General features: G+C 42.2%; 5 protein-coding genes across 8 annotated transcripts; 2 read left to right on the plus strand and 3 right to left on the minus strand.

Annotated features, from left to right (window-relative positions):
• The first annotated feature begins 1 nt into the window (after position 1).
• Positions 2 to 18,453, plus strand: LOC9658132 (zinc finger transcription factor YY1). 2 transcript variants are annotated; one of them, XM_024683204.1, is made up of 7 exons: positions 2 to 139; positions 222 to 280; positions 372 to 556; positions 629 to 712; positions 772 to 915; positions 970 to 1,398; positions 18,257 to 18,453. In XM_024683204.1, the coding sequence occupies exons 1-7, from the start codon at positions 15 to 17 to the stop codon at positions 18,419 to 18,421; spliced, it is 1,191 nt and encodes a 396-aa protein (XP_024538972.1). In that variant the 5' UTR covers positions 2 to 14; the 3' UTR covers positions 18,422 to 18,453. The 2 variants fall into 2 exon arrangements, with proteins under 2 accessions (XP_024538972.1, XP_024538971.1); XM_024683203.1 differs by lacking the exon at positions 18,257 to 18,453 and having other exon boundaries at positions 970 to 1,654.
• Positions 3,307 to 5,226, minus strand: LOC9658133. The gene is made up of 5 exons (XM_002978146.2): positions 4,882 to 5,226; positions 4,616 to 4,827; positions 4,531 to 4,564; positions 3,759 to 4,474; positions 3,307 to 3,701 (listed from the first exon to the last, which is right to left on the minus strand). The coding sequence occupies exons 1-5, from the start codon at positions 5,153 to 5,155 to the stop codon at positions 3,420 to 3,422; spliced, it is 1,518 nt and encodes a 505-aa protein (XP_002978192.2). The 5' UTR covers positions 5,156 to 5,226; the 3' UTR covers positions 3,307 to 3,419.
• Positions 9,770 to 10,530, plus strand: LOC112349210. Of its 3 annotated transcripts, XR_002993323.1 has the most exons (4): positions 9,800 to 10,039; positions 10,137 to 10,207; positions 10,278 to 10,405; positions 10,477 to 10,530. XR_002993323.1 is itself a non-coding variant. In XM_024683219.1 (3 exons), the coding sequence occupies exons 1-3, from the start codon at positions 9,830 to 9,832 to the stop codon at positions 10,327 to 10,329; spliced, it is 327 nt and encodes a 108-aa protein (XP_024538987.1). In that variant the 5' UTR covers positions 9,770 to 9,829; the 3' UTR covers positions 10,330 to 10,480. The 3 variants fall into 3 exon arrangements, 2 of the variants coding, with proteins under 2 accessions (XP_024538987.1, XP_024538986.1); XM_024683219.1 differs by having other exon boundaries at positions 9,770 to 10,039; positions 10,284 to 10,480; XM_024683218.1 differs by having other exon boundaries at positions 10,278 to 10,480.
• Positions 18,454 to 20,187: 1,734 nt separating the features above from the next.
• LOC9658135 lies at positions 20,188 to 22,703 on the minus strand. The gene is made up of 7 exons (XM_024683200.1): positions 22,633 to 22,703; positions 21,864 to 22,553; positions 21,598 to 21,809; positions 21,513 to 21,546; positions 20,741 to 21,456; positions 20,406 to 20,683; positions 20,188 to 20,350 (listed from the first exon to the last, which is right to left on the minus strand). Exons 2-7 carry the CDS (start codon positions 22,135 to 22,137, stop codon positions 20,335 to 20,337), a joined length of 1,530 nt encoding a protein of 509 aa, XP_024538968.1. The 5' UTR covers positions 22,138 to 22,553; positions 22,633 to 22,703; the 3' UTR covers positions 20,188 to 20,334.
• LOC112349127 (peptide deformylase 1B, chloroplastic-like) lies at positions 22,179 to 23,720 on the minus strand. Its single transcript, XM_024682918.1, has 3 exons — positions 23,612 to 23,720; positions 23,331 to 23,469; positions 22,179 to 23,254 (listed from the first exon to the last, which is right to left on the minus strand). The coding sequence occupies exons 1-3, from the start codon at positions 23,718 to 23,720 to the stop codon at positions 23,038 to 23,040; spliced, it is 465 nt and encodes a 154-aa protein (XP_024538686.1). The 3' UTR covers positions 22,179 to 23,037.
• Between the last annotated feature and the right edge of the window lie 1,172 nt (positions 23,721 to 24,892).

The following is a 24,892-nucleotide window of genomic DNA, read 5'->3' on the forward strand; positions in this document are numbered from 1 at the left end:
CTTTCTAGGGTTTGATGGACGGGGAGCTGTTGATCGTGCCCGGGACGAGCATGCCGCAGATGATCCAGCCGCCGCCGGCGCTGGACGGCGGCGACGATCATCCCAAGCGCAAGCCAGCTAAGAAGTGGTTCAAGGAGTGGTACGCATTCTTGTTGTTGATCCTTGTCTCTCCAATTCTCCAGCGTTTGTGAGCTCCCAATCTCGTCTTCTTGGTGCTCCAGGGTCCCGCAAGACACTGTGCTGAGCACTGGGAAGTGCCGGCTGCTCAAATGGATCAATGGTGAGCGAATTCTCTCCAGATTTTCCTCGTAACTCCTCCTTGCTCGTCTTTGTTTCGTGTTTTGACGATTGATGGTTGGTTTTCTTTCCAGATGATACGATGAATCTCATGAAAACGAAGCATCTGGACCAGGACGCCGACTTGGACTACGAGATCGTCTACGTTTGCACATTCGAGAACTGCGGCAAAGTTTTTACCGAGGCTCCGGCACTGCGGAAGCACGCTCATGTTCATGGAGAGAAGCAATTCATCTGTCACTACGATGGTTGTGGCAAGGTACGTTCTCGCTCAACAATCTAATGCTCTTCTAGAAAATGCTTCTTTTTTCTTCGTCCTGCGTGTCCACAGAGATTCGTGGACAGCTCCAAGCTGAAGAGACACTTCCTTATACACACCGGTGAGAAGCATTTTCTCTGCAAGTTTTGTGGCAAGGTAAAAGCTCGCTTGCAAACTGATTCTACTGTTTCTTCTCCCCTCGACACTTCTTCCAGGCATTCTCTCTCGACTTCAACCTGCGATCACACATGCGTACGCACACCGGCGAGAACTACCATACGTGTCCATACGAAGACTGCGGCAAGCGCTACGCACACGAGTACAAACTCCGTGGTCACTTGAAGACTCACCATGACAAGGTAGAGTTTTTCATCTCTATGGACTCTAACGCGCTCTCTTTTTCTTTCTCGCAGCTCTTGCCGGATGGGAAACAAGTGCCACTCACGCTAGAGTCGGACACTTCAAAGACTTCTCCGGCAGCAACAGCAGCAGCAGCAGCAGCAGCAGCAGCAACCGGCGGTGGTCGACCATTCGCGTGCCCTTACAAAGGTTGTGACAAGCGCTACTTCTACGAGTACAAGCTCAACCTCCATCTCAAGAGGGGGCATGTCAAGGAGGAGATGGTGGAGCACAACGGCAGCGACGAGTTTAGCGATGGCAGCGATCCGGAGCATTTGGTCCGGGGGCCCGGGAAGGGAAAGATGAGGCTGGGAGGAGGAGGAGGAGGAGGAAATTCAAGGCCGGCATCCACAGCGGCGCCGCGAGCCAAGAGAAAGAAGACGGTGGCAGCGGGAGGAGGAGGAGGAACGTCGAGCGGCATGACGAGGATACAAGAGGCGGCGGTGGTGGAGACGAACTTGGTGGGGAGGAAAGTGATAATCAAGCACGAGATCCAGGAAGATAGCGAGGAGACCGAAGACGAGGGGCGGGATGATCTGATGGACGATGCAGGGGGGAACGATGAAGTGTTTGAAGATGATGAAGAAACTGAGGACGATGTGGACTAGTTACTTTGGTCTGTGTGTTTTACTTGTACAAAATGCGTAAACAAAGTAAGGTGATTAAAAGAAAATGAAGAAAATCAAGATGGGATTCGAACCTGCACGGGCAAGCCCACATGATTTCTAGTCATGTCCACCTTGGCGAAGGTCAAGAAGAATGAAGAGTTCAACTCTTGTAAATATTATTGCATTTTGAAAAGCAAATTATTTTCTATTCAATAAGACAATTCTAGCTTAAGCAGCCAATATGTTTAGAATAATCTAATGTCCACCAGGCTCTGCTTGGATATGTTGTCAAGTAGCTTACCAGTTTACAGTTATCTTCAATTGTAATATAAGTTAAAAGTAAACAGTTTGGTTTGTCATAACAATACATATTCGGAGACCATAATACATTTCGTTTAGAAGTATATAACACTAAATTTCCATCATTTTGCAAATCTAAAAAACACTCTCCAAAATATTCATTATTTGGAGATTCCCATAAATTAGTTTTTCCAGAAAAAAGTGCAAGTTTACAATTCATTTTGATATATAGTATATTCATACGATTTGGGGATTGTAAAAATTTACCTTTATATAAAATATGATCAGAGAAACCAGCATTTAAAGTAGTCAAAGTAATATCACAATTTTCAAAATATCTGAAAACTATATTTATATTTTCTAAATAATTTAGTGGTTTCCAACGAGTTACTAATATATATCGAATAAGATAATTATTAGACACAATTCTACATTCACTAGAAAGTGCTTGTAATAAATCATTTATTACCTTTTTAATTATTTCATTTATTGATTTTTGGAGAGAACCACCTAAAACTGGTTTTCCAGTTGAAATTCCTGTAGAACAATATAGAGTACTTCCAGCTAAACGTTGAATTCTTATAACAACACCTCCTCCATCAATATCTATTAAATCGGTATCAATATAATTTTGTGGATAAAGATGAGATTCATGTAATTTTAGTGCAAGTCTTTTAATGTGACCTAAAATTGTATTAATATCTTCCTCAGTAAGTGAATTATTTTTACCCCATTCTATATCTATTTTACCAAATACAATTCCATAATATATAATTAAAATAAAAAGAACTAAAATTATAGACATTAAAAATGAATTTCAAATAAAATTTAGAGTTATTTTTATATATAAGGAAAATAAAACAAAAATTAAATTTTTTAATTATGATATAACTTTGTGATTGTCACAACTTAGAAGCCACTAGCTGTATGAGAGATTCGTTTATCTTTATATATATTAATATGATATAGCCTAGACTTGAGTAATATTATTTTTTATTTTTTATTTTTTTTAAAATATATAAACTTTTACCAATGTATTACCACATGGCACCATTCTTATAAGCTTGGGTTTAGATGGCATGGTCAATCCATTTCTCTAAAAACCAAAATGTTGTTCAACAGTCATCAGGAACATTTATCAGATGTCCTCTATTTCTTTAACTACAGCTCTAACTCTACAATATTTTTCCACTCCAAGATTGCCACTTGTGCAAGGAGTGCTTCCAAGTTGATGCAACAAACAGTCCAAGCCACACAGTCGTGCCACCATCCTTTGTGGAATTCATAATCGAAGTGGATAAAGTCAATCATCAGTGCTTTGTCTATGGTTACTTTCTGGGTGGTAAAGATAAATTGCATGGTTTCATTCCATGCTTGCGCTTTCACCAGTAATAGCCCTGTCTCAATACAGAGAATTCCTTTGTGCATTCAGTTTTGAAGGCAATGTAAGTGTGTTCATTTTATATATTTTCTGAAAAAAACGTAGAATAAAAACAATGTAAATTTCATTTGACATTGTGATGTCTAAGTGCGTACGAAGTACGAAGTTGCGATGCTTACTGGGATTTATCCCACTCCGTGTTTTGCAGGCACGCCGGATCGAGATGGTCGGGCCCCAGCCTGACGCAGTTGATGTAATTCACCAAGCTGTGCCCGGCGATCCCAGGCACGAGCAAGCCTGCAATCCTTGCCACAGTGGACAACCTCGTCTCGCTAAACTCCCCGCCATATCTATAGCTCATGAAGAAGCTCTGGACGAGCTCGAACAGCGCGTAAAGCCGGGACAGCACCATGTAAACCGGGGAGAAGAAATTGGGAAATGGCTCGTCCGGAAGGATCTGCGTAGAAAGTTAATATGGATCCTACACAGAGAGCGGTGTCTTGAAGTAAAGTACCTGGAGGGTGTAGTTGTAAGTGAAGTAGCAGCAATTCCCGAAATGCTTGAAGCCAAACAAAGAGTTGTCGAAGGGAACTCGAGCTACCATGTCGTTATTGTAGACAACTCTAAAGTACCTCATGGTTGGCTTGTTTAAGCTGGTGTCCATGAAGGACGCAAAGCTCTTGTCTCCAACGCGGGGCTGGCCAAACGTATAGAGCGCCGCGAGCCTCCTGGCAACGTCGTCCTCGGTGTTGTAAAAGACTCGATTCTCTTCCCGGTTGTAGAAGAGCATGGCGGTGAAGAGCGTTGCCAGAGCGCCGCCGAGGCTGTGACCGGTGATGTAGAGCTTTGCGTTTCTGTGGTTCCGGAGGATGGTGACGAGCTCCGCACTGATGTGGTCGTACGCGAGCAGCTTCGTCTCATCGCTGAGGACAAAGTCGGGTAATCCAGATGTTGGAGTCTGTGGCAACGGAGTCCTCGAGTTCTCGTAGATGTTCTGCTTCAACCTCTGGAAGCTTTGCATCCTGTTCCTGTCGCCCAGCCCCAGTGCTTCGAGGAATCCGAGATGGACACGGCCGAGCTGCGGGAGCTCGTACCAGGAGAAATCCAAGTCTGTGCACCAGTCGTATGCATTGAAGGCTTCCGTTCCCCGGAAGGCAAGAACGATGGCTCCGGCATCAGTTTCCCGGTCCGCAAAGATGAATGCTTGAGTCGAGTTGTTTTTCTGAAACTCTGTAGCATGAAAGGGTGAGGGCAACGTCAGATGAAACTGGATAGCGACCTCTTACCGTTCCAACAGTTGTAAGTTCCTAGTAGATGCATCTGCAAAGGAGAAGCTGATGGAGTCAGAGGTTGTGCAAGGCTTGGACTTACCTTCCAATTCTGATTCACGACAAATTCGATGAACTTCGGGTTCTCATACGCAACCTTAGACGCCATAGCACAAACATCTGCTACCGCTTTGGAGTCTGGACATGAAAGACACAGACGCTGAGACGAAGGGGCTTGGAGGAGGCTGATTCTTGGTTCCATGTGGCCGTTGAAAGTTAGGTAGCTCTCCGAATCCTCGGAAGGATCAACAAGCGCTGGAAGAACAGCACACAATCAAAAGTCAACACCGTGAAATCAATTCTAGTTACCTTGTGGATCCATCGAAATAGTATACAAGGTCCTGAGAATTCCTCCATTGGATGCACAAAGGTTAATTGCCTTCTCCACCCATCTTCCAAAGTGCTTCAGCGGTTGAGAGACAGACCTCATGCTCCAGAGCATAAACAGAGAAAATCTCGCCCTCCAATCCAAGTTCACACTCCCGACGTCCAAAGAATGCGAGATGTGAGGCCACAGGTACGACCACACGCTCGTATAGTGTGCTACGAGATAGCATCGATCATCTGCGACACGAGTGCCCATACTGGAAAAAGCCTCACAATGTCGAAGTTCAAGAGCGAAGAGAAGAATAAGAGGATAGCTTTAAAACATGAAATTCCGACTTACCACAACTCCTTATCAACAGAGGATTTTATAGAGTGATAAGTCTTCTGGAAACAACTCGGCAACCGCGGAAACTTCAATCCCGCACGTATCCTCCTGCAAGTTTTTGCAAAAACACGAGGTTAGCGCCCACACTGTGTACTTTGCCTGCTAGCCTTCCACGCCGATCTCAACGTCCTGGCCGTCGTCTAGTTGCTTCTCCCGATTCCGGACGCTGATCTTTCGGAACTTTCGCTGCCACCTCTGTTGTTGCGTTTGAATTCCTGAGTCACGACTCGGCCTTCCCTGTGTTGATACACCTGCTTTCCCGGACATGTCCTCATTTTCGCGCCTCCGTGATAAACATCCGGAAGATTCGGACCACTTCCTTGTGCAACGAGGATATAGAAAGGACAGCAGAAGCAACTACGCCACAAGTTCTTGCTCTTCTACAAGAACAAGATCAAACAACAGCTAGGGGCTTCTTCAATGTGGATGCAGAGAGCAGCAGTCAGTAAATCAGATCTCTCAAAGTAAACTCCCAAGTACGTTTTTTCCTTTGAAGAACTTTGATTAATTTGGCAGGAACCACCTCCATTTTTTAGCATGACACCTTCAAAAAGACACAAGGTCGGCCAGGATTTTTTTCGCCCGGAAGACTCGCACTTCTTCTGGCCTTTTCACCGATGTAGTTTTGGAGGCAGTCAGTGCTCTGATTCTCTTCTCAACGTTAACCAGGATGATATGAAGGTCGGCCATATCGCTTTCAGATGGTAGTTCGTGTGGCACGGGATCGTGGCAAGCAACTCTGAAAAAATATCACACAAGAAAAGAAAAGGAGAAAAGGTTCAGCTTCCAGCCATCTTCTACGATGGAAATAAAAGCAAGGCACTCACCGCTCGGTTGGATTCGCTTTTAGGCTTATTGTTTTTCGACAGCTGAAGTTTCCGGTAAGTTGAAAACGGAGCGCGTAATCGAACCGAGCATCTTCGCAGGAGACGAGCGGAATCAAACTTAACAGTTTGTCTTTAACCGCATCGGGACGAGGCGTCCCAGACCTCTTCCTCTTCCAGATTCTGCAAACAAAGCCGACATGAGGGCACATACAACTATGGAATCTCTTACCAAAAGTTTTTGTCCAATTGAGTTCAGTGATTTTGGAGTCATCTGGTCGATGTAAAGGACACCCTGTGCGAACAAATACCATGGCCACCTTGATGTTTGCACAGAAAAAAAACAAAGGAGACATTACCTCCATGTCGGAAAATTCGAGCAGTCCAGCCCCTGAAGGCGGTACCAAATTTCTTCCCGTTGATGTCTTGAGCTTTCAACTCGGATCGATATCGGTCTCTGGAAACAAAGACGCATGCTATAAAAGAGAATCTCTATGTACAAAGGAATAGTACCTAGACATCGGCTTGAGCGCCGTAAAAAGGTAGGCATCCTTCTAGAGTATCAGCTTCTCGCTCTTTCCCAAACTTGACGATCAAAACGTACCCTTTGCCTTTGCCTCTTTCGCCCTCGGGATTAAAGACCATGAGCCTGGCATTGATGCATACTTGTGGAGCGGACAAGCCTACTCCATCTCTCCTGGCAAAAACGAAAAGAAAGATAAGGATGCCAACGTTGGACAGTGATGAAATTCGCAAGGAACATGCCTGTAAGTCACGTCATTATCATCGAAGGAATTGATGCGGATGTTCCTTGCGCGGAGCTTGGGATCGGGATACAAGACAATGCTGAGATTGGAATTGAATTCCACAGGGCCAGCTGCGAGGAAACAAGAAAATCAGGAGGCAAGAACCCTATACCACGCAATTTCACCATCGGCTTCCGCTCTCTGTGAACAGTCGTGTAGCTGCCGTTATCACTTGAAATCCTCGCTGCTGCTGCTATTGCCGGAATGTGCCCGCATTCAATCTCGATCGTGCTTCCAGGAATCCATTCCGAGCATTCGATGGCGCCACGGATTTCCGCCACGCGACGGCATCACCGCCAGTTGCCGCCATTACCCAAATCACCAGAAATTAGGGTTCTTGCAAGGTTTTATATTGGCTGCTTGTATGGTAAAATTTGCCAAGACAAAGCGCGGCTCTAAGATAGTCAAAGGCATTCTAATTGAGTTGACTTATACAAATGTGCTATAGAATTTATCTATATTTCAAAACCGAACACTTCGATTTCAAGATATAGGTTTGTGAATTACTTGGATTTCAATATCAACAGAATATTACTGTATCTTGACATTAGCAGAAGAGAATGTTTGAAAGAACTGATTGATAAGTATTTGAATGTGATTTCAGGTAAACAATTATGTGATACACTTCCCCCTAGTAAACTGACAAGGAAAAAATTAATAATTTGCACACTTTATAAAAACTTAAATGAGTGGGTGGATAGCCACGCTTCTCTCCAAAACTTCCAGCTTGGAAAGTCCGGAAGCCTATTCTCCAGTTGCTACTCAAGCAAGTAGCAAGCATTGGAGCATCGGCCACTTCAATATGGTTCTCCAATTCAGGTAGGACCTCTAGCACTACCTGTCTCTTCTGCTCTCCACATATCCTGAGCACAGTCCAAAAGAGCCCCGGAATTTCATCTTGTCGAACACTTTTATATTCCCCTCCATTAGGAAACAAAACTCATGAAAGATCACGGTAAAAAAGTTAAAATCAAGCATCAGATGCCATACGATAGGTTTGCTGCCGTGGAGATGTCAGGCTCTTCATTGCGTCAACAAGCTACTCGTGATGTGGCCTACTCGTGATTGCAAAGAAGAGATGCAGGTCGCACCGATACTGGACAGGATGCTACGGAACCTTGGCCGCTTTACAAGGCCCCGTGAACTTGAAAAGGAGCCCCCGTCATCGCCATCTGACAAAAAAGCGGACTTTGTGCTCCAGTATGAGGTTGACAAGGAAGACAGGAGACCCAGGTAGACGCGGAAAACCTTCCCAACTCTGAGAGTCTTTGGACTCTTCAACAGATGACCTGCTGATAAAACCTCAGTCTGCGAGCAATTCTTCTCCGAGGCACTATTCAGATGTACGTGTACACTAAACGCTACACGCTTCGTGGCCTGCGGCTCAAGGTGACGTTGGATTTCAAAAGCAACGCTCTCAGCCTGCTATGTACGCCATATAGGAACTCCTGGAGACAGCAGCGCGTCCGAAGAGCTACAGACCGCCAGTTACCATCATGGTAAGAATAGTTAGTCACTTGGATCATGAGCGCTGACATATCGTCTTCTAGGCCGGTGACAAGGATGACTGGTATTACGGAATCCTGGAAATAGATGGTTTCGTTTGGGTGGAGAACCATCAGGTTGATCAGGCCAGCTTGCAAGGTAAATGACTGCAAAAACGGCTGCCCGTCTAGCTATTTGTGGTCGTGTGCGCAGAGTTCCCGGAAGAAAAGATGGAGGTGAATCCGAAGAAATTCACTCCAAGCTTCACCCGCACCGAATTACAGAACAACTTCGAAACGTGGAAGAAGGACTTCGCTAAGATCAAGATGAGAATCCCCAATGGTCTTCACCCGGTTGGCCGCTTCTTCATCAAGCGCTTTGGTATTGACAGACTTGCAGGACGGTACAAGGGTATATAACAAGATGCCTACCCTTGGCGGTGAAGCGGAGCTTGCCAGGGGGGCAAAAGAGGTTCTACGATGGCATGCTCAAGACTCTTGTTGGTCGTCAAGTCACCAACTGGAGTCCCCAGGATGCGCTCCATGCGTGGAACGCACGCAAGTGCCTCCTAGAGATGACTTAGGTGCTCAGCCAACGATAAACACTTGAGAAATGTCGGTGTTTTCAGGTTTTCCAATTTTTGATAGCTGTGCTGGAAGTATATGTAAAGATCTTTTTGCGATCTCTTGAAACTATACCTCGATCTTCTCTCTACTCCCACGCTGCACTGCCGATCCCTTTGGTCACTACTCAAGAGGATTGAGTGTAGCCACTACAATGCCACCTGTTTGCTTGTCCATTGACAATCCAGGAAATGCCAAACTTGGCTGCCATGGTTTGCAAAACGAGCGATTGCTCCTTCCACAGGCCTGCACTGCAATAGAGCTTGACCATGAGCATGTCACAAGCCAAGTCACTGGAGCCACTGTCCAGACTCCACGAAGCGATCAAACACACCTTTATCCTTTTGGTAATAATTTTAGCATTATGTATAAATTTTCATTTTCATACATAAGATAGTGTATAGTTTTTCAAATAAATTATTTTTCACTGAAACATTGTTATCAAAATAGTTTTCTAGAGTTTATATGCTATATAATTATTCATATAGATTATAGTTTGATCAAATTATTCATGTCATATAATCTACCCAGTTTATTATAAGCCTATATTATCCAATATCAAACTGCAATGTCTTTAACTCATCCATCCTTGAAAGTGTTTACTTGCCAATGTAAGTAAACAAAAAACTCAATATTATTCACTAAGAATTGCAAGATGGATCTTTCAAGTATGAATTTTTTGGAACATCTATAATAATAAGAACAAAGAACCCACACCCCCGCAGCCATCCGATCCCAGGCCCGGGGCAGCCTCAGAAGCCATGGTCCTCGGGAAGGGGAGGCCAGCCCAGGCTCGAGCCAGGGCCTATGGCCATGGTTAGCAGGAATATCGGCTCAATGTTGTGGCGGCCAATGGGTAGGATGCACGCGTGGCCGGGAAGGGAAGAGGGCGTGGTGACAGGTGTTACACCATGCACTCCTAGGGCTCCAAAAAATTCGTCTGCCACTCATCAATTCGATTGCCAATGGCCCATGGCCGATGTAATTAGAGCAGCAGTGCCATCTCCAGCACTCCAGGTTCCTTTCAAGAGTTTTTTACTTCTTATCCTTGGTTCTTCGATCGTTCTTCCTTTTTGATTCGTTTTTGCGACTGATGGATTGGTTTCTCTCGCAGGCAGTAGCTGTTCTAGGCTACGCTTCTCTTTTTTTTTTTTGCATTTCAGCCTTTGATGCCATGGGCAGCCGGTAAGATTTTGTATTCTATGATGAGATTGTTTTTTTATCCGATACTGCTTCTGTTGAATCTAAAATTTAGTTCCAGTTTCCGAGAGTTTGAGGGCCGGTTTCAACGATGCTGTGCCAGGTAACCTGATGCTGGCGTAGGAGCAGCACTTGGGGCTGCAGCTCAAAATTGCAAAGCTGTGGATTATGAGGCAGAGATTGGTAAACAAAACATTGGAGTTATTTTGTTGTTCTTGAGTGTGCTTTGCAAAAGTCTAATATTTTCCTTTCAGATCATTACATAGTTGTGAAATTTATATATAGTCTGCATTTCTATTCTGCATAAATCTATATATATATATATATATATATATATATATATATATATATATATATATATATATATATAAAATCAAACCTATAATTGAAGTGACTGAAAATGCCTTGCCTCTGCCATCTTTTGAGAACCATACGACATAGTAAACAATCTAATGGAGATTTAGATGCCTCTGAAACTATGATTGATCATGATACACATACTATAACTGTTCAAAATAATCATGATAATGATTCTATACACCAAAATTAATCATGATAATGATTATATACAGCAATCAGTTGGACACTCAGAAGCATTTGGAACCTTACATGCATGTCATTATGACAATTACATATATCAAGAAATATTAAATCCACCACTCCCACCCATGAATACCACACTAGCAAGCCATAGCATTTATAATGACTTTAACATAATAAATTTTAATATTGGTAGTTTATCATTTGTTTGTACTTTTTGTAATGCATTGCATTTTAAAGATGAAAACTCTTCAATATGTTGCCAGAATAACCAAGTTATATTACCTTCAATTTCACCTTTACCATTTGATTTACTTTCACTTTACAAGCAAAATAAGAACTCTAATTTTAAAATAAATATTAGACACTATAATAGTACTAAATTCTATCACACCTTCTGGTCTCCCACCACATAAACTCTCTCTCAAACAAGGAGCTATTCTTATCCTCCTAAGAAATATGTCTCCATCAGTAGGACTATGCAACGGCACATGTTTCATCCTGAAAAATGCACTACCAAATGTTTTAGATTGTGAAATTGTGATGGGGCAATTTAAAGGGACAAGAGTTTTTATCCCACGTATCACACTAATACCATCAAATACAAAAATTCCATTCAAAATGTCCAAACGACAATTTCCAATTCGTTTGGGTTACTGTTTAACAATCTCCAAATGCCAAAGACAGACATTTGACCGAGTTGGAGTTTACTTGCACCACCCAGTTTTCACTCATGGGCAACTTTATGAGGCTTTATCAAGATGCATATCACCACATGGACTTGGAATTAAAGTTCAAAACACCACACACCAAGGCCACCTCCTTCCTCAAGATCCTTCTGTTTTTACAATTAACACTATCTATAAAGAGGTTATATATTAAACCTCTTTGTAAACCACCCAGCATTTGCTAGGTAAGTACTCGTTATCAATGCTCTCCAACAATTTGATCTATATAGTTTGCATTAATGTAACCTCCACAATATGGGCAAGCCTTCCTTAAAGTCCTATTATGTCCTCAACTAAAATTTATATTGCTGTTGTTGGAAAATACTTCTGGAAATTGATGTGAAACCATATCTAAAATTATATAAAAACACCACCAAAAAGTGTTATAGTGAGGGAGAATATAAACTTCCCTCAGCAAACTCCCAATAGGAAGATTATATATATGATCAGAATGCATAAAATCAAGAGTTAAAATATGCCATCTAGTGTATTTATCTACCTCTAGCCTACCTCTAAAAATGTGATATTTAAGAAACAAAAACAGAAACAAAGTGCCTTAAACATTGTAATTAGAATTCTTATACTACTTTGCTATTAAATAAGTCTCATTAATATAAATTTTCTGATAAGTAAAATTATAATAACTTGCTGCATGTTGCATGCAGCAACATTTGGTTTGCTTAATAGTATTTCTTATTATTTAATAATATAATTGATTAACTGGAAGTTAATAAAGACTAATCTTATTACATATCAACCATTAAATAAACTAGAATATACAAGGAAGTATTTAGAAAAGTTTATAAATTATAATTATATCTATAAAATTACAAATACGAGATTAATCTAAGTGAATAACAATCATTAGGTAGTAGAATATCCTAGAATATCAAAGTATATTCTACACTACTCTAAGCAAACCAAAACTATAATAAAAACTATATAGTTTAACATATTTAAATTATTCAAATTGTATTTGTGTTGGCATCGAAGATGGGGCCATTTTTGTTTTCTATGAGTTCCCCTCCAAACCGAAAATAACTCTACATTTTGTAATCATTGGTATTAAATGGCTAACAATGATTTTAGTTTTTTGTAAACATAAGCTAAGGATCTCTTGTTTCTTTCGACAACAAGGCTATAAGTTGTAAGGGCACAATTTTTATATTATTTATAGTGTAACAAAGTAAGATCCTAAGATCTTCTTCAGACTTTCTAGTGGTAGTAGCCTATTAGTTTCTTTGATCTTTAGAAAATTCATACTTTTGAAGAATGATCTGTAGAAAAAAAAGTTTAAGTAAAAATCATACCAAAAATTAGTTTGCACCTCTTATGATGTTTCAACCATGTTATTTTCAATTAGTGGGGATTTCATACAAAACCTGGAACTCACTTTTATCACTATATGCTCTTCATAAATAAAGATGTTATCAGTGAGATTTATCCCAAATATTACTCTAATATAGACATATATGAATTGCCATTCAATAGCTTTAATTGTCCATATGGTCTCAAATGTCAATCTCTGGCTTATAGAAGATGGTCATAATATTTAATATGAGCCTCAACTATTCTATCAAGGCATCTCCAACCAATATAGCTATCACATATAAAGTATACCATTGAAAGAAAACCTTATTCATTTGCATGAGCCAAGAAAAATATTTTATGGTGGTTAACATTATATCATCTTGTTAAAATGGTGAGTGAATAGTCATCATCCTTACCTTTGTTTTAATTTTAATCATGACTCTAAAAATCTCTTTACTGATTTTCTTGCAGTTGTTAATTGCAAGAGTATGTATTGGTTCCATGATGCATGCTTCTAAAATATAGAGCCTGCAAAAACAAGTTACAAAAATAGTAAGAAAAATATCTAGTTATAAATATGTATTTTTAGTTTCAATAGTAATGACTTTCCTTGAATCCCTTTATTTTATTGTACTTCTCTTAGATTGACTCGTAAACCATCAAGCTCTATAGTTATAATTTTTCAAACACCATTCTTTCAATCCTTTTATGTAGCTTTATGAATTTAAATAAAATACTAACATTAGTTGTCTCCTAATGGCATCTCCTATATCTAATTTTATCACTATTTGACATCTTGAAAATCTTGCATTATACAAAATGATTGAATTCAAAACTCACATAAATAACTCTTTGATTTAGCATAATTAGCAATACTCAAAACCTCCTGGAAAACTATATATGACTTCCCACACCTTCTTTGAAGAGAAGCTCTAACTCTTACAGAAACGGCTAAAGAAAAGTCGTCCCTGCAGCTAGGATCTTACTTTGTGCAGAGTTAAAACTATCCTAATGTAAAAGCAATATCAAATTTCAATAATCCCTTAAAACACTAGTTGGACATGCATAATTATACTATATGGTGTAAACCATGCTCATCCATATATATGTTTTCATGTGGTTTTGGTTAACATGTGATTTTTCAAAGATAACTTAGGCACTATAATAGCAATTTGAAGTGTTGGCTTGGATCAACAAACTCCTAATGCTATTATTATATAACTCACTCCCAGATTGTTTTGAATAATTCTAATTTTACTTTAGTTACTTAACCATACTTTTGACCACTTGATTGAGTCTTGGTCACCACCTCCATATGTCTTATTCTTGACTTAGAACATGCTAGCCCCGTAAATGGCATTTATGCCACTTAGTCTTTACACTTGGTCCAAGTGCTCCACATATCTAATCCCATAATTGACACTCAAAGGTATTATTAAGATATCAAACCATTATGCTAAGGCCATGCCCATTCACCTTTGTTATATTGGTGGTCAAAAACCACCTACATCACAAACCCATCTCTCAAAGACTAGGTTATCTATCTATGAGTGATCATCCCACGACCACACCTTAACATCTTTAAAATGCTAGAAGACATGGGAAACACCCTTCTTTATGTAGGTAGTTGTAGCACACCTTATCTCTCTCCCCTTAAGCCAACTGGAAAAGGGGCAATTGCTTGATGAGAGAGCCCTTAGTGGCTATTTTATCCCCATTTATCCCCCAAGGTTCCAAGGATCCACGGTGACAGTATATCCAAATCTCATCCCATGATCATATGCGCTACACTCACCCCCCCTTAAGAGATGTCAATGTCCTCATTGACTATTGACTAGCAACCCCTACTGAGCCAAGGGGAACCAGCACCTCCATTTTCGTACTCAATCTATCAATCCTTCCATTGTGTAGACCAGCTATTCCATGTGAGGCAACTAGTCATCCACCCGTACCGCAGTCCCACAGTGGATACCTTCGTCCGTGGATACACCACACAAGAGGAAGGACGTACGCACGGATGCCCAATACGTACGATTTCAAATTTAGGGGTAGGAATATACCTTTCTCAAGGGTATATTATACTTTTAAGTAGCCACTAATCAATGGGAATCGAACCCGTGCCATTTCCTCTGATACCAACTGTAGCACACCTTATCTCTCTCCCCTTAAGCTAACTGGAAAAGGGGCAATTGTTTAATGAGAGAGCCCTTAGTGGCTATTTTATCCCCATTTATCCCCCAAGGTTCCAAGGATCCACGGTGACAGTATATCCAAATCTCATCCCATGATCACATGCGCTACAATAGTGCTACCCATATTTGGATTAAGAGCATTGACCATTTAATTTTCTTAAGGGAGCTAGTGTTGGCTCTTGAACATTTCACCAAGCTACCTTGTTTATTTATTTATATTTACTTTAACCTTAGATTCGTTAATGCTTATATCATCACCCAACACATAAGTATAACCTTCCTTAGTCACAGTGGCCTTTCTTGGCCAAACTGACTCCATTGGAGTCCTCCCCCTTACTATACTTTTGGAGCTCACCAAACCCCCTAGGGTTTTGGGAGACAAACACTTTGGGCTTTCACTATTTGACTCAAACTTAGACTCGGACTCGGACTTGGATTCGAATTCGGTCTCAAACTCAATCTTGGTCTCAGACTTAATCTCGATCTTGGACTTAGTCTTGGTCTTGGTCTTAGTCTCTTTCTCGGCCTTGACCTTGTACTCCATCTCATGTCCATCTTAGACTCAATCTCAAATTCCATCTCAGACTCGACCTTAGACTCCATCTCAGGTCCATTTCGGACTCAATCTCGGGTCCATCTTGAACTTGATCTCAAGTCCATCTCAGACTCCATTTTGGGTCCATCTTGGACTCCATCTCAGGTCCATCTTGAACTCCATCTCGGATTCATCTTGGACTCCATCTCGGATCCATCTTGGACTCCATCTCAAGTCCATCTTAGACTTCATTTTGGACTTTTTATATCCCTTTTTAGAGACTCATTCACCAATTTTTTCGTACTCATCCCTCGAGTTCTACTCCTATTTTCAAGTTTCCAAGTTGAAGCCTTTCATCCATTCATGTTATGCTTATTGGACTTTCGCTTCAACCACTACCATGTGGCACCCCTTCTAGTTGACTTTGGGGCTTAGGGATTTATGTCTCACAACTCCACCACCCATATACAAAGTTCGATGTTCTTATTGAATGATAAACCATTTTATAAAATAAACCCATCATAGATTACCATTTTTCATCTTTGATATTTAACCAATATTTGTCAACAATTTGATACTGAAGGCTCACTACATCTTGCCCATCCTCTAAGGAACATAGTCTCTCCAACTTAAAGAATTATTAGACCACTTGTGGTGGTTCTCTCCCTTTATTTGGTTTAATTCTCGCTAAACCCATTAGAGAGAATATGAATACCATAGAGGAGATTGATTTGATTGAGCACCTTAAGCAAGTTAGATGTCTATTGGTTGAGGGAAATGCCACTAGAACTCGTATCGCGCTTGCAAAAACAATGAAGACTTGATGCTGGCAGATTTTTTCCTCCCTTCTGTTTCCTTCAAAGAAGAAGGTAAGTGTAGCGCACGTGGTTTTGACCCTTTATCCTATAGTGATTCACCATAGAATAACACCACGAAGCGGAACCTAAACCCTCTTTATGCCATGTGACACATGCCACGTGTCCAAAGGATAGTGGTGCGAAACCCGAGGTTTAGGGCCTTGGGCCACTGAACGAAGGAACGGTGCCAAACTCCCAAGCATGGAGCCAAGGAGTCACGGAACCGGACCACAGAGCAACTCCTGGACATACAGCCCATGGAGCGAAGGAATAGGAGCCCGGAGCGACTTGGAACAGTCCTGGAGCAACTAGCATCCCAATGCCAAGACCAGCACGCAAAACGGAGCCAAACGGAGTCTAGTGCTATTTCGGCATACCAATGGCTTAACGCAAGGACATGGGTACTCCACCAGCTAGCATGGAATGGAACTTGGGCTTAGACCCAAGCCGAATGCAGAACAAGGACAAGCATGCAAGTGAGAGTTAGACTATGCCTCAGGTTGGTCAGCCATGCCCAACCTACCCACTATCCCTACTATACATTTGGAACCCCCCACAGCACACACCCCCCCCCTCCTTTGAGGAACACACGCTTTGGGCTTTCACCCAAGCCTCCCTTAGTATCAGGAGTTAGTCTCTGGGACAAGTTCGAAACTTACTAAATATGGAATGGCGCTAGATTGCGAATTTGGACACAGGACGAACACCATTGTGTTCAGGACAATCTTTACATTCCGTAGATATGCCAAATGAGCAAATTTGGACACTTTCCATAAATAGCATTTAGGACCAAAATGAGACTAACACAAAGGGCATGATAGTGAGGGTGTTTGGCAAACACGGTAAGCTATCATCTAGCGATATTGAGGGACTAGTCTCAATATGTGAGGGTTTTTGTCAAGCCAGTGCAAGATAGAGCAAAAGAGAACTAACAAGCCAGGCCGAGTATGCTCAGTTAAATAGACACTTACAAATTCCTTCCTTATGCTCATCCGGCCAAGTATAAATGCAAAGTCCAGTTTACTATGCCATGGAAGACTACTACGAGAACTTTCACACCGAGCTTGCGAACACTACAGCGTGTCACTTCTCTTCGTCGCATGCATTGTTTCCCGGCTTGGCTCCTCCGCCGGATGGTTTCCAGAGCGGGGATTATCCAGAGTGGATTCGCAGGAGGGCCGGCAAGCTTCTGGAGAAGAATGCGCGCAGCAGCAGCTGTGGTGAGGAAGTTGGAAACAAGGATGCGGATCAAGGGACAAATCTCTGGCACAAGATCATGAGCTTTACGAAAGTCAAGACGAAGAACTCGAGAGATTCAAAGACGAAGGAGCCCGCTCAAGCTCCAGGAGAAGATCTAGAGCAGCTATGGCAGCAAGTGTCCACCGTGCTTCAAAGCTCTCCAACAACCTTGGCTCTTGCGACACAAAAGGTACTTGCTACGAACTTAGATGATTCATTGATCCACTTAAGAAGGGCTGATAAAGGAAACCAGCAATACCGACCTCCTGCCATCGTGGCAGTAAGGTAAGAGTGTCCGTAAGGACTAGCCGACATATAATTTTCAATACCCGAAGTCACATTCACGACAGTAAGCCATCATCACCATCGTTGTCGTTGCCTTGTCACTTGTGTCTTGCTGTTTGTACATCCTGGAATTCTTCAGATGCTACTCAGATCATGTCTGTTGTTCAGAAGAGAATGAGTGTACATCAAGTCCCTTCCCAGCTTTTCTCTAACAACCAGCAGCAGCAGCAGCAACTGGCGACAGTCAACCATTCACATGCCCTTACAAAGGTTGTGACAAGCACTACTTCTACGAGTACAAGCTCAACCTCCATCTCAAGAGGGGGCATGTCAAGGAGGAGATGGTGGTGGTGGAGACGAACTTGGTGGGGAGGAAAGTGATAATCAAGCACGAGATCCAGGAAGATAGCGAGGAGACCAAAGACGAGGGGCGAGATGATCTGATGGACGATGCAGGGGGGAACGATGAAGTGTTTGAAGATGATGAAGAAACTGAGGACGATGTGGACTAGTTACTTTGGTCTCTTTACTTTTGTGTGTTTTACTTGTACAAAATGTGTAAACAAAGTAAGGTGATTAAAAGAAAATGAAGAAAATCAAGATGGGATTTGAACCTGCACGGGCAAGCCCACATGATTTCTAGTCATGTCCCCCTTGGTTGCTAGTTCTGAAGGTCAAGAGGAATGAAGAGGACGGATTCTTCAATTCTTGTAAATATTATTGCATTTTGAAAAGCAAATTATTTTCTATTCAGTAGGACAATTCTAGCTTAAGCAGCCAATATGTTTAGAATAATCTAATGTCCACCAATCTCTGCTTGGATATGTCGTCAAGTAACTCACCAGTTTACAATTATCTTCAATTGTAATATAAGTTAAAAGTAAACAGTTTGGTTTGTCATAACAATATGTATTGGGAGACCATAATACATTTAGTTTAGAAGTATATAACACTAAATTTCCATCATTTTGCAGATCTAAAAAACACTCTCCAAAATATTCATTATTTGGAGATTCCCATAAATTAGTTTTTCCAGAAAAAAATGCAAGTTTACAATTCATTTTGATATATAGTACATTCATACGATTTGGGGATTGTAAAAATTTACCTTTATATAAAATATGATCAGAGAAACCAGCACTTAAAGTAGTCAGAGTAATATCACAATTTTCAAAATATTTAAAAATCATATTTATATTTTCTAAATAATTTAAGGGTTTCCAATGAGATACTAATATATATCGAATAAGATAATTATTAAACACAATTCTACATTCACTAGAAAGAGCTTGCAATAGATCATTTATTACCTTTTTAATTATTTCATTTATTGACTTTTGGAGAGAACCACCTAAAACTGGTTTTCCAGTTGAAATTCCTGTAGAACAATATGGAGTACTTTCAGCTAAATGTTGAATTCTTATAACAACACCTCCCCCATTAATATCTATTAAATTAGTATCAATATAATTTTGTGGATAAGGATGAGATTCATGTAATTTTAGTGTTAGTCTTTTAATGTGGCCTACAATTATATTAATATCTTCCTCAGTAAGTGAATTATTTTTACCCCAATCTATATCTATTTTACCAAATACAATTCTGCAATGTATAACTAAAATAAAAAGAACTAAAATTATAGACATTAAAAATGAATTTTAAATAGAATATAAAGTTAATTTTATATATAGAAGAAAATAATAATAATTAATTCTTTAATTATGATAAGCCACTAGCTATATGAGAGATTGGTTTATCTTTATATATATTAATATTATATAGCCTAGACTTGAGTACTATATTTGTTTAAAATATAAAAACTTTTAACAATGTATTACCACATGGCTCTTGTAAGCTTGGGTTTAGAGGCAATTCCTTCATGGACGTTCTAGCCTCCAAAGAATGAGCTTGTTTGTCGCAGTTCTTTGAGACATCTTGCTCTCCAAATGCCACAGGCAAGTCACAGCCGGCATGCCCGATCAGATTGGTAGAAGAAGACAAGTGGATGGCACTGTGTGATGACCTCTTTTCCATTTAATCCATTTCTCTGAAAACCATGGGATTGAATGTTTGAATCAATGTTGTTTGACAGTCATCAAGAACATTTTCAACTTGGAAGCACTCCTTGCACAAGTGGCAATCTTGGAGTGGAAAGATATTGTAGAGTTAGAGCTGTAGTTAAAGAAATAGAGGACATCTGATTGCAACAAGCAGTCCAAGCCACACAGTCATGCCACCATCTTTTGTGGAACTCATAGTTGAGGTGGATAGAGTCGATCATCAGTGCTTTGTCTATGGTTCCTTTCTGGGTGGTAAGGATAAATTGCATGGTTTCATTCCATACTTGCACTTTCACCAGTAATAGCCCTGTCTCCATAGAGAGAATTCCATTGTGCATTCAGTTTTGAAGGCAATGTAATTGTGTTCATTTTTTATATTTTCTGAATGACACCATGTGTAAGTTTTATTTGACATGTACGAAGTTGCGATGCTTACTGGGATTTATCCCATTCCGTGTTTTGCAGGCACGCCGGATCGAGATGGTCGGGCCCCAGCCTGACGCAGTTGATGTAATTCACCAAGCTGTGCCCGGCGATCCCAGGCACGAGCAAGCCTGCAATCCTTGCTACAGTGGACAACCTCGTCTCACTAAACTCCCCGCCATATCTATAGCTCATGAAGAAGCTCTGGACGAGCTCGAACAGCGCGTAAAGCCGGGACAGCACCATGTAAACCGGGGAGAGGAAATTGGGAAATGGCTCGTCCGGAAGGATCTGTGCAGAACGTTAATATGGATCCTACACAGAGAGCAGTGTCTCGAAGTAAAGTACCTGGAGGGTGTAGTTGTAAGTGAAGTAGCAGCAATTCCCGAAATGCTTGAAGCCAAACAAAGAGTTGTCGAAGGGAACTCGAGCTACCATGTCGTTATTGTAGACAACTCTAAAGTACCTCATGGTTGGCTTGTTTAAGCTGGTGTCCATGAAGGACGCAAAGCTCTTGTCTCCAACGCGGGGCTGGCCAAACGTATAGAGCGCCGCGAGCCTCCTGGCAACGTCGTCCTCGGTGTTGTAAAAGACTCGATTCTCTTCCCGGTTGTAGAAGAGCATGGCGGTGAAGAGCGTCGCCAGAGCGCCGCCGAGGCTGTGACCGGTGATGTAGAGCTTTGCGTTTCTGTGGTTCCGGAGGATGGTGACGAGCTCCGCACTGATGTGGTCGTATGCGAGCAGCTTCGTCTCATCGCTGAGGACAAAGTCGGGTAATCCAGATGTTGGAGTCTGTGGCAACGGAGTCCTCGAGTTCTCGTAGATGTTCTGCTTCAACCTCTGGAAGCTTTGCATCCTGTTCCTGTCGCCCAGGCCCAGAGCTTCGAGGAATCCGAGATGGACACGGCCGAGCTGCGGGAGTTCGTACCAGGAGAAATCCAAGTCTGTGCACCAGTCGTATGCATTGAAGGCTTCCGTTCCCCGGAAGGCAAGAACGATGGCTCCAGCATCAGTTTCCCGGTCCGCAAAGATGAATGCTTGAGTCGAGTTTTTTTTCTGAAACTCTGTAGCATGAAAGGGTGAGGGCAACGTCAGATGAAACTGAATAGCGACCTCTTACCGTTCCAACAGTTGTAAGTTCCTAGTAGATGCATCTGCAAAGGAGAAGCTGATGGAGTCAGAGGTTGTGCAAGGCTTGGACTTACCTTCCAATTCTGATTCACGACAAATTCGATGAACTTCGGGTTCTCATACGCAACCTTAGACGCCATAGCACAAACATCTGCTACCACTTTGGAGTCTGGACATGAAAGACACAGACGCTGAGACGAAGGGGCTTGGAGGAGGCTGATTCTTGGTTCCATGTGGCCGTTGAAAGTTAGGTAGCTCTCCGAATCCTCGGAAGGATCAACAAGCCCTGGAAGAACAGCACACAATCAAAAGTCAACACCGTGAAATCAGTTCTAGTTACCTTGTGGATCCATCGAAAGAGTATACAAGGTCCTGAGAATTCCTCCATTGGATGCACAAAGGTTAATTGCCTTCTCCACCCATCTTCCAAAGTGCTTCAGCGGTTGAGAGACAGACCTCACGCTCCGGAGCATAAACAGAGAAAATCTCGCTCTCCAATCGAAGTTCACACTCCCGACTTCCAAAGAATGCGAGATGTGAGGCCACAGGTACGACCACACGCTCGTATAGTGTGCTACGAGATAGCATCTATCATCTGCGACACGAGTGCCCATACTGGAAAAAGCCTCACAATGTCGAAGTTCAAGAGCGAAGAGAAGAATAAGAGGATAGCTTTAAAACATGAAATTCCGACTTACCAAAACTCCTTACCAAAAAGAGGATTTTATAGAGTGCTTTCTGGAAACAACTCGGCAACCGCGGAAACTTCAATCCCGCACGTATCCTCCTGCAAGTTTTTGCAAAAACACGAGATTAGCGCCCACACTGTTTACTTTGCCTGCTAGCCTTCCACGCCGATCTCAACGTCCTGGCCGTCTAGTTGCTTCTGCCGATTCCGGACGCTGATCTTTCGGAACTTTCGCTGCCACCTCTGTTCCGTGATAAACAACTCGGACCACTTCCTCACCCGGAGCGCTGCACTTTCTTTCTGCCGCAACGTTGCTCGAGTATCTTGCGTGAATTAAAGCACCTGGAGAATATCTCTCTTCTTGAGAAAAGGTTCAGCTTCCAGCCATCCTCAACGATGGAAATAAAAGCAAGGCACTCACCACTCGGTTGGATTCGGTTTTAGGCTTATTGTTCTTCGCCAGCTGAAATTTCCGGTGCCTTCAGGGCTGGACTGCTCGAACTTTCCGACATGAGGATGATCACCTGAAGGTAATGTCTCGTTTGTTTTTTTTTTCTGTGCAAACATCAAGGTGGCCGACTCCAAAATCACTGAACTCAATTGGACAAGAACTTTTGGTACTTTTGCCTGTAGAGATTCCATAGTTGTATGTGCCCTCATGTCGGGCTTTTTTTGCAGAATCTGGAAGAGGGGTTTGAGAAGAGGACTGCCTCGTCCCAAGTCGGTTGAAAACAAACTGTTAAGTTTGATTCCGCTCGTCTCCTGTGAAGATGCTCGGTTCGATTACGCGCTCCGTTTTCAACTTGGAAGCTATAAAAGAGAATCTCTATGTACGAAGGAATAGTACCTCGACATTAGCCTGAGCGCCGAAAGAAGGTAGGCATCCTTCTAGAGTATCAGCTTCTCGCTCTTTCCCAAACTTGACAATCATTGGATTCACAAAAACGTACTCTTTGCCTTTGCCTCTTTCACCCTCGGGATTAAAGACCATGAGCCTGGCATTGACGCATACTTGTGGAGCGGACAAGCCTACTCCATCTCTCCTGGCAAAAAAGAAAAGAAGACAAGAAAACAAAGCATGCCAGCGTTTGGCAGTGATGAAATTCGCGAAGAACATACCTGTACATCACGTCCAGCATCTCATCGACAAGCTTCTTGAGATTATCATCAAAGGAATTGATGCGGATGTTCCTCGCGCGGAGCTTGGGATCGGGATACAAGACAATGCTGAGATTGGAATTGAATTCCACGGGGCCAGCTGCGAGGAAACAAGAAAATGAGGAGGCAAGAACCCTATACCACGCAATCTCACCATCGGCTTCCGCTCTCTGTGAACAGTCGTGTAGCTGCCGTTATCACTTGAAATCCTCGCTGCTGCTGCTGCTGTTGCCGGAATGTGCCCGCATTCAATCTCGATCGAGCTCCCAGGAATCCATTCCGAGCATTCGATGGCTGATGGCGCCACGGATTTCCGCCACGCAACGGCACACCACCGCCAGGTGCCGCCATTGCCCAAATGACCACCAGAAATTAGGATTCTTGCGATCTGTTTGAAAATTCTCTATGGTAAAACGCGCCAAGAGCGAAAATAAAGCGGAACTTCTCTCGGCTCTAAGATAGCAGCTCAAAGGCATTCTAGTTGAGTTGATTTACATGTCAAAAAACACGCTTACAAATGTGCCATTATTTCAAAACCAAACACTTCGATTTCAATATATAAATTTGTGAATTATTTAGATTTCAATATTAGCAGAATATTACTGTATCAGTAGAAAAGAATACTGATTGAATGTGATTTCAGGTAAACAACTATGTGATACATTCCCCCTTAAGGAAATAATTTTGAAAATTAATAATTTGCACACTTTAATAAAAATACACCAACTTAAATGAGTGGGTGGATAGCCATGCGTCTCTTGAGAACTTCCAGCTGGGAAAGTCTGGAAGCCTATTCTCCAGCTGCTACTCAAGCAGCATTGGAGTGTAGAACACTTTTATATTCCCCATGAAAGATCACGGTAAAAAAGTTAAAATCATTTCTTCTCAACAAACATTTCTAGAGACATAATGCGCCCTGATATTGCGCTGCTGGGCACCATCGCGCTCTCCACTTAGCGTGACCAAAACCATTCAGCACCAAGCAACAGATCAAACTATGTTAGATTGGACGAAGACTAGGGCACCAAGGGGCAAAAGCTCAACAAGCTGTCCATGAAATCGGTAAGCTCTCCCTGCCTTGTCTGGTCATGCTCGACATGTCACTCTGGAGGACAGCTAGAAGCCATGATCGCTGGGGCGCGGGAGGAGCAACTCTTCGCAATTCCTCCAAGTGACGTCAAAGAGGCCGACTTTCGCATGCGCTATGGCTTGATCGAGATCAAGCATCACATGCCCTCAAACGATAGGTTTGCTGCCGTGGAGATGTCAGGCGAAACTCTTCATTGCGTCAACAAGCTCATCGCCAACGATGTGGCCTACTCGACTGCGTTCCAAAAGAAGAGATGCAGGTCGCACCGATACTGGACAGGATGCTACGGAACCTTGGCCGGTTTACAAGGCCCCGCGAACTTGAAAAGGAGCCGGCTTACGGCCAAGCACCAGACCCGCCATTCGCCGTCTGACAAAAAAGCGGACTTTGTGCTCCAGTATGAGGCTGACAAGGAAGACCTTAAGACCCAGGT

Source organism: Selaginella moellendorffii, unplaced genomic scaffold (genome assembly GCF_000143415.4).
Source record: "Selaginella moellendorffii unplaced genomic scaffold, v1.0 SELMOscaffold_36, whole genome shotgun sequence".
Classification (NCBI taxonomy): Eukaryota; Viridiplantae; Streptophyta; class Lycopodiopsida; order Selaginellales; family Selaginellaceae; genus Selaginella; species Selaginella moellendorffii.

Bases quoted from the DNA above. Each gene is read 5' to 3' on its own strand.
- LOC112349127 (XM_024682918.1), bottom strand. From the start codon at position 23,720: ATGGCGGCACCTGGCGGTGGTGTGCCGTTGCGTGGCGGAAATCCGTGG. The intron at 23,470-23,611 runs GCACATTCCGGC...GTTTCCTCGCAG, and splicing joins TCGATCGAGATTGAATGCGG to CTGGCCCCGTGGAATTCAAT. The intron at 23,255-23,330 runs GTATGTTCTTCG...CTTTTTTGCCAG, and splicing joins ATGCTGGACGTGATGTACAG to GAGAGATGGAGTAGGCTTGT.
- LOC9658135 (XM_024683200.1), bottom strand. From the start codon at position 22,137: ATGGGCACTCGTGTCGCAGATGATAGATGCTATCTCGTAGCACACTAT. The intron at 21,810-21,863 runs GTAACTAGAACT...CTGTTCTTCCAG, and splicing joins TCTTTCGATGGATCCACAAG to GGCTTGTTGATCCTTCCGAG. The intron at 20,684-20,740 runs GTACTTTACTTC...CGTTCTGCACAG, and splicing joins CTTACAACTACACCCTCCAG to ATCCTTCCGGACGAGCCATT.
- LOC9658132 (XM_024683204.1), top strand. From the start codon at position 15: ATGGACGGGGAGCTGTTGATCGTGCCCGGGACGAGCATGCCGCAGATG. The intron at 557-628 runs GTACGTTCTCGC...GCGTGTCCACAG, and splicing joins ACTACGATGGTTGTGGCAAG to AGATTCGTGGACAGCTCCAA. The intron at 1,399-18,256 runs GTGGTGGAGACG...GAGGAGATGGTG, and splicing joins CGAGGATACAAGAGGCGGCG to GTGGTGGAGACGAACTTGGT.
- LOC9658133 (XM_002978146.2), bottom strand. From the start codon at position 5,155: ATGGGCACTCGTGTCGCAGATGATCGATGCTATCTCGTAGCACACTAT. The intron at 4,828-4,881 runs GTAACTAGAATT...CTGTTCTTCCAG, and splicing joins TATTTCGATGGATCCACAAG to CGCTTGTTGATCCTTCCGAG. The intron at 4,475-4,530 runs GTAAGAGGTCGC...TTCATGCTACAG, and splicing joins AACTTACAACTGTTGGAACG to AGTTTCAGAAAAACAACTCG.
- LOC112349210 (XM_024683218.1), top strand. From the start codon at position 9,830: ATGGCCATGGTTAGCAGGAATATCGGCTCAATGTTGTGGCGGCCAATG. The intron at 10,040-10,136 runs GTTCCTTTCAAG...TTTCTCTCGCAG, and splicing joins TGCCATCTCCAGCACTCCAG to GCAGTAGCTGTTCTAGGCTA. The intron at 10,208-10,277 runs GTAAGATTTTGT...TCTAAAATTTAG, and splicing joins TTTGATGCCATGGGCAGCCG to TTCCAGTTTCCGAGAGTTTG.